Raw genomic sequence first — 7,582 nt, 5'->3', positions numbered from 1 at the left:
TCACTTGGGAGTTTTACTAAAGGTGGAAAAAGGGCAGGTGGCTCAGCGTTTGGCCCTGTAGCCTCTTCCATGGCACCTTTCATATGAAGGATGGGGGGGGCAAGGGGGAAGGGAGAAAAGAGAGGGAACCAAACCCAGGCAGATTTTTGGAGAAGCAGCAGGTAAAAGAGGCAAGTTCAAGTATTTCTCCCAGCACAGCCGGAGTCCCCACAGAAGGCACTCAGAAAGTCGGAAGAGGTGACAGGGACTTAAAATGGTGCTAGTCCTAACCCACCCCAACCCATGCCCCACCCCCCGCCCGCCCGACCCATCACGGCTTTCAGCAGAACTCTTGAAGGGAACAGTTCCATGGCAGGATCCTGACCTACTCCCACCCCCCCACCACCGCCCACCCCTGGGATTTTGCAGAGTCCAGCAATGCTGGACACTGGTGAGAAGGAGAGCCTCTATGGGAGGAGTGGAGGCCTAGGACGCCTGGAGTGGAGTCTCTTCCTCCCTTTGGGGAGGCAGCCTCCAGGAGCCTGGGGTCTGGAATGAGTTGTAAATGTTGTTCCTGTATCAAGCACTGTCCTGCTTGGAGATTAAGTGTCACTGGTACTTGGGAAGCTGAAGACACTTCCCCTCCTTTGAGCATCTGACAGGGAGGGAAGAACCTGTGGGAGAAGCTATTTGCTGGGCCCTGGCGACAGGCTGTGGAGATGGATCTCAGCAGTTTCCTGGGGCAGGAGGACGTCTTGCATCCACGGATGGTTCTGGATTTCTTCGAAGGTTGGCCGATCTGATGGTCTCAAGGCCAAGCACCATCTAATGAGATGTTGACACTCTGGAGAAAGAAAGACAAGAGGTTATGAATGACTCAACTTGCTTTTGCAATGTAAAGGTCTTCCCACATTGCTTCCCAGGGGCCCACAGGTCAGGTATCCAACCGAGAGACCAGGCCCTTTCTAGAAGGCTGCTTCTTCAGTGAGAAGGTATTAACTAACATCTAGAGCCTCCAGTTTGCTTTCAGCTAAAAAAGCAAAACAAAACAAAAAAAACAGCTCCCCTCTTAAACCTGTGGTTTTCAAACTTCAAGACCTTTCCCACGACGCCCACTCACCATAAATAGGAAGGCTGATGACAAGGGATTTTGATGAGACATCACTAAGCATGATGGAGTGATTCAATTCACCTACTGACTTACAAATATGAACACCACCCACAATGAGGTCACTGGAACCGCAGTATTTAGAGGGCCTGGCCTGCCTTAAGGGAGAAGGCTCAAAGAGCCCTCAACTTCTTACTCCCGGGCAAAACAGCCAGGAGTTAAGGGATCAGGATTTTGGGGTACTCGAAAACAAATGAAAAAAATCTTCCAGTGATACTAAATGGTCTTTTTCTTCCTAATATTCTCTTGGGTGCTCTTCCTCTGACCTCCCTGCGAAAGCACCCACAAATGCACATCATTTGATTCCTGCAGACTGGCTCTCAAGCATGATCACTGGCCAAGAATCCTGCTAAACCAAGGGTCACAGCCTCTCCTGGGGAGTAAAGGTCTGCAAGCTCGTCAGGGACTATCAGCCTCGTGATTCCAGCCTCTCCTCAATAAGGGGCTTCCCAGAAGTTACCTGAGGAGACCCGCTGCCTGAAGAAAACTTGGCCCCTGACGATCTCCTCATCGTGCTCAAAGGGAATATCTCCGCACACCATGTCATACAGCAGGATCCCCAGAGACCAGACGGCTGCCGACCTGCCATGGTAGCGATGGTAGCGGATCCACTCTGGAGGACTATACACTCGGGTCCCTGTGAGTCAAGGGAATAGGAAGGAAAACATGCTTTTAGCAAAAATAAAACTCACAGCAACTGAGAAGCATGCTGAGTAACTTAAAAAAAATAATAAAAAAGGCACCACCCTACTTCTGTCAGCAGCTGAGTGAACTCCAATCCCCCCTCCCTAGGGCTAACAGGAGTGGTTGAGCAGCTTATGGCAACTCTCCAACCCAAAGCATTACCGACTTCTCTATCAGCCCAGACCATAAACAAACAGCTCCAAGAAACAAACAGGGCCAGCCACAAATCCAAGCACCAGACTTGGATGTGGTAGGACCACCCACAACTGGAGGAGGAGATGAACACATGCATAATCAAGGGAGGTATCCCCACAGACTATCCTTAAATTGCATTAGAGGTCCTCACCCAGGAGCAGGTCAGAGTGCCACCTCAGATATGATCCAGGCAAGGACACTTGCACAATATCCTAAGTCAGGGTGCCCTTTAAGAGGCCTTCCTCTCCACCCTCTGAATGCAAGGGCAGACACCCACACACCCCTTCCTCCATCCAAGGGAGAGGTAGCACTGCTGGGCTGGCTTCAGACCACGTGATTCCTGTTTACAAACTTTGAGTTGTAAAAAAAAAAATGTGGGGCCATCCCGCTGGCGCTCACCAGGGGGCAGCAAAGACTGGAAGGAAAAAACATGGGAGGACCCGGCCAGCCATTAACTGTTAAATACAAAAAAAAATACAGCCCAACCCAGCGTCCTCCAAGGGCAAATAAACACAAACCACAAGCCCCAGTCACAAGTTTTGAAAGGCTGTCGTTTGTTAGGTTAAGCCGCTCAGATGATGACCCACCCTCCTCTGCTTTGATCTCCGAGCTCTCCATTCCATCTTTTCTGAAAGAACCCGCTCCAAGCCCCTCCCTAGGATAGGTTTTCATCCTCTCTGTGGAGACACCCAACTAATTTTCAAACCAGCAAGAGATCCTATTTCACAACATTCATTCCCGACTCCCTCACTCCACATCACCACCAAGATAAAATAATAACAACAAGAATCAACAAAATGAATTATTTAGTAAAACTACTCTTCTCTTCCTTCTTCGTCCCTAGATCAAAGGGGAGGGGAAAACACACACACACACACACACACACACACACACACACTGCAGCTCTAAAAACTACCTCAACCGAAAACTCCCTTATAAATCAAAACAAAAATGACAAAACCGGCAATCAATTTTCATCTCTCCCGCTCTCTCCTCCCCCTGTCCCCTCCCTCTCATCCTTCTACCGGCGGGGAAACTGGGTCAGACTTCAGAAATCTGGGCTACGGCCGGTTTCCCACAACCTCTTATTCATGGGGAAAGCTTGGAACCCACTGAATTTCACTTAAAAAATAAAATCATGCCAGAGACATTACAGGTTCAGCTGGCTCGAAATTCCCAGCTTTCCTACCCTGGGAAGCCCTCCTTCGCCCCACCCCTGCTAGCATCGAGCCAGGCGGCCCGATGACCTTTACAAAGGGCCGGGGAGGGAAGCCTGCCGAGGCCTCCAGGCCAGGCCGAGTCACCTGGGCAGTTCCCCTCCCGGGGAGCTCCCCCTCAGGCCTGACTCACCATCGAAGTCCGTGTAGACGGTGTCCTTGAGCAGCGCCCCCGACCCGAAGTCGATGAGCTTGAGCTCGCCGCGATTGAGGTCGATAAGGATGTTCTCGTCCTTGATGTCGCGGTGAAGCACCCCGCAGTCGTGGCAGTGCCGCACCGCCTCCAGCACCTGCCAGAAGAAGCTGCGGGCCAGCTCCTCCTGCAGGGCCCCTCTTTCCGTGATAAAGTCGAAGAGGTCTTGCACCGGCTCCGGCCTCTCCAGGATCAGGACGAAACTGTCGGGCCTCTCGAACCAGTCCAGGAGCCTAATGACGCCGGAGAAGCCCGAGCTCACCTTCTTCAGCAGAACCACTTCCATGGGCACTCGGGTGCCATTAGGCTGCAGAGGGGCGAGGGGGGCTGCAGTTAGGGCGGGGGCGGGTCACAGGGTGCCCACTCCACCCATCCCGGGGGGTCGCTCCCTCCAGGATACTCACCAGCTCTCCCCAGTCGGAAATCCGGTCCTTCTCCACGTGCTTGATGGCCACCTGGAAAGCCCCCCCATAGAGTCTCTGTTAGAGATTCCCTCGCCTGGGGGCAAACACACCGGCGTGCCCCCGGCCGGCGCGCCCTCCTCGCAAGCCGGGCGCCCACTCACCGGCAAGTTGTCGGCGACACGAATGCCTGAGTACACCGAGCCGAAGCCGCCGCTGCCCAGGAGCGGGCCCACCTGGTACTGCGACTCCAGGGGCTCCTTCTCCTTGCCTATAGGAAAGGGAGAGTCCCAGGAGACTCAGTGACGGCCCGCGAGCCCCCCAGCTTCCACCCTCGAGGTCCAGCCGCCCCCCACCTCCATCCAGGGTTGGTGGGAGAGAGGCACTTACCCGGCGCCAGCTTGGTGGCGTGCAGGTCGCTGCAGGGCGCGGCGCGCAGGTGGGCAAGCGAGTTGATCTTGGACAAGAGCATCCCCACCTCCAGGGTGTCGGCGCAGAGGCTGTGTCTGGAGGAGCTACTGCAGTAGGGGCTAGGGCTGCGCCGGCGGCTGTGCCTAAGGCCGGGGCTGAGGCTGCGGGTGGCGTTGCGGCTGCGGCTGCGGCTGCGGCTGGCGCGGAAGGCCGAGGGCGAGTCGGAGGACGACTGGGGGCGCTGGCGGCTGACGGACACGCCGGCAGGGTCAGGCAGCGCCGCGGGCGGCAGGGTGGGCGGCTCGAGGGGCTGGTGTGGCAGCGCTGCGGCACAGGGAGTCTGTAGCTATAGCTGCTGCTGCTGTTGCCGGTCCCGCCACCGCCGCCGCCAAGTCCTCTCCGGCCTCCTCCGCCACCGCGGCCGCTGCAGCAGACGCCCGGCTCGCCCTGCCGCCAGGAGTAAAAGGGGCGGAGCGCGCCGGCGGGGAGGGGGCGCGCGGGCGGGCGGGGAGGGGGCGGGGCCTCTCCGGGAGGCCTAGGCGGGGGAAGCCGGGCGGCCGGGCCGGCGGAGGGAGGAGAGGGGGTGGGGGAGCAGCGGGACAGGGCGACTCCCCTCCGCACCCCCCCCTCCCCGCTCGCCCTCCGTGGCCGCGCCCCGCCCCCGCCCCCGCCCCCGCCGGCGCGCCTCCAGCCAACCAGAGGCCGGCTCATCTGCATAACGCGGCGCGCGCCCCGCCCACGCCCCGCCCCGGCTCTCGCGGTCAGAATGGTCTCTACGCCGCCACGACGTGGCGGGAAGGAAAAGGCGCCAAAATGGAGGGGGAGGGGCGCTGGGGCGTGCGGGGAGGCGGGAGCCGGGTGTTGAGCCGCGAGGGAGGAAGGATGGGGAGGGGCGTATCGATTCAAACCCAAACAATAACAAAGCCTTCAAAGGCCGCCCGAGGCCGGCTCTGCGGCTCTCCATTTCTCGGGGTTTTTGGGTCAAGGGCTAAGAGCTGGAGCATAACAAGTTGCGCAGAGAAGACAGCCGTTGGTGTGTCAGGCCCCGAGGCCCGGCGGCCGGCGCGCCGGGGTGTGAGCGACTGTGTGGGGGGGGCAGGGGGAGGATGCCGACGAGGGTGGTCTTTATGTCTGACTCAGACGCGAGACCTCCAAGTCGGCTTGGGCGGGTTGACCACGCGCTGTGGGATCGGGCTGGATTCTCTGGGGTTTGGATGTTGGGGGCGCAGGATCTGCAAGATATGAGTCACAACGGCGGCTTCTCGGAGGTGTCACAGGCCTGGAATAAAACCCGGAGAGCTCCGCTCGCTCGGGGGAGGGGTCCAGATCGCGATTGTCACAGCCGGTGAAAAGATCGGCCCCCAGATCCCCTGGCAGATTTTTATGTTTTAAAAAATGCTGAAAGGTTCCAGTGAATCCTGATGCCGAAGAAGTGATGTGTGTCAGAGTGCCCAGTAAAGAGGAAATCACGAAACAAATGTTAGTATTGTGATGCCAGATGCTGTCTCAGCCCCTTCTGTGAGGGCGGGAGAGAGAAGAAAATGCCTCATCTAAAAGCGAGGGTGGGAAGGCGCGCTAGATGTAATCAGAGTTTTCACGTTGTATTCACCTTCTCATCAGCCTGTTATTACCAGTCAGGCAATATTAGCAATTATTGGCTGCCCCCAGTCTTGACTCAAAGGAAATTCCCCTCTCACCCCCTCTCCATGCCCCCTTGGAAATAACACGGAAACTGACCAATTCGACTTTCATCCTTTGTCCTTTTAAACTTCTTGTAGAGTTGATAACGACGTGTGAAATGAGTAAATTAAAATTCTTTGTAATCCGTAAATTGAGTTGTCGGGTCCTCCTAAGTAATTGAAAGCTAACTACATCCTCTTTTAATTTTTTTTTCAAGTTTCTGCCACTTAAAAAATGAGGTCTGAGGATCTGTATAGCTGCACTCATTAATGAATTTAAATGTTTCATTAAAAGTTTTCTACAATGCCGTTATATAAAGATGCTCATATATTTCACAACTTTTATTATCTTATGAAATATTACATATTTTCCTTTTGTATACTGTGGCCTAACTCATTCATTTTCGATGACTAGGAAAAAGCCCAAGGGAACAAGAATTATTCCTTTTTTACAGATAGGAAAATGAAACAAATAAAATGACACAGGGTCATACAACAGCTAAGAGAAGAAGAGATAAAACAACACAAATTCAACTCCTGACTATCCAAAATTTTCCTCATGTTGGGCTCTAAAACTGTTCTTTGTACTGAGTAAGACATCAAGTATCAATCAATGTATGTGACCCCCACCTCCGTCCCTTCTTCCTTTCCTCTCATAAGCTCTACTGGACTATTCTCACTTGTTCCCACTTGTCTAGCCTTTGTAGAGCTGGACTTTCTGCCTTTGTAGAGGTAGTCAAATTGTTCTGAGAATGCCCCCTCTACACTTTCATTTAAAGTCTTTCCAGACTTCAGGACACAATTAAAATAGTTCCACTCCAGATTGCTAGGCAAACTGTCTATGCCACTTAATCATGTATTTGTTTCTTGGTTTTTGGGTTTTTTTTTTTTAATCTATTAACTTTTCAGTTATTTATACCTTGTCTTCCTATTCCTTGAATGAATACATTATCCAATATTCATTGATGAAGGGAAAAATCAAAATGGGTCCCAACAAAAAGTTCATGATTAAAGTCATTTTATACCAAATTTAAGTGAATTAAGTGGGCTTAGGCAAAGTAAAAATAAAGGTTAGGAACAATCTTTAAACTGGGTTAGCCTGCTTTCAGATCTGGGATCTGGCACCTACTACTTAATATGACATTCATGAAGTTGCTTAACCTTTCATCAGCTTGATCTTTCCTCAAATTGCTTTAGACTCTGAATGGAGGTAATGACACCTCCCTCATAGGACTGTTGTAAGGAGCAAATGAAATTCTACATATAAAGCTCGTAGACTGGCATGAAGTAAACTTCCAATAAATATTAGCTATGATGGGAATGATGCTGATTATGATTATAACGATGATGAAAAGGAAGAATTTGGGGATGGTCTTGCACCTTGGAAGTTTCAAAGATAACATACTAGCTAGTTAGATTTTAATCATCTTGGGAGAGAATACAAAAACTAGTTGTATACATTCAATCAAATTCACTTTCTCTAGATCTTTGTAGGGCTCACTCTTTAATTAGCTTTAGCTAAAGTGATTAACATCTAACATGTCTGCTTCATATGATGGGTACTTCACAGCTGGAAGTTATAAAACATGGACCTTGCTTGGAAAAGAGCTTTTATTTACTTAAAACCGCTTTTAAAGATGGTTATTAAACATTCA

General features: G+C 52.3%; 1 protein-coding gene across 1 annotated transcript; it reads right to left on the bottom strand.

The window, feature by feature from the left end:
- Window positions 1-410: 410 nt before the first annotated feature.
- PIM1 (Pim-1 proto-oncogene, serine/threonine kinase) lies at window positions 411-4,371 on the bottom strand. The gene is made up of 6 exons (XM_068960685.1): window positions 4,228-4,371; window positions 4,002-4,108; window positions 3,841-3,891; window positions 3,377-3,743; window positions 1,608-1,784; window positions 411-823 (listed from the first exon to the last, which is right to left on the bottom strand). Exons 1-6 carry the CDS (start codon window positions 4,307-4,309, stop codon window positions 666-668), a joined length of 942 nt encoding a protein of 313 aa, XP_068816786.1. The 5' UTR covers window positions 4,310-4,371; the 3' UTR covers window positions 411-665.
- Between the last annotated feature and the right edge of the window lie 3,211 nt (window positions 4,372-7,582).

Source organism: Capricornis sumatraensis, chromosome 22 (assembly GCF_032405125.1).
Source record: "Capricornis sumatraensis isolate serow.1 chromosome 22, serow.2, whole genome shotgun sequence".
Taxonomy (NCBI): Eukaryota; Metazoa; Chordata; class Mammalia; order Artiodactyla; family Bovidae; genus Capricornis; species Capricornis sumatraensis.
Note: the sequence above shows the minus strand (reverse complement) of the source record. Positions and strands in the feature narration are given on the sequence as shown.

Coding starts and splice junctions, on each gene's coding strand:
- PIM1 (XM_068960685.1), bottom strand. CDS start 4,309: ATGCTCTTGTCCAAGATCAACTCGCTTGCCCACCTGCGCGCCGCGCCC. Junction 3,744..3,840: donor TTTCCGACTGGGGAGAGCTG/GTGAGTATCCTG, acceptor GCCCCTCTGCAG/CCTAATGGCACCCGAGTGCC. Junction 1,785..3,376: donor CGTCTACACGGACTTCGATG/GTGAGTCAGGCC, acceptor CTTGACTCACAG/GGACCCGAGTGTATAGTCCT.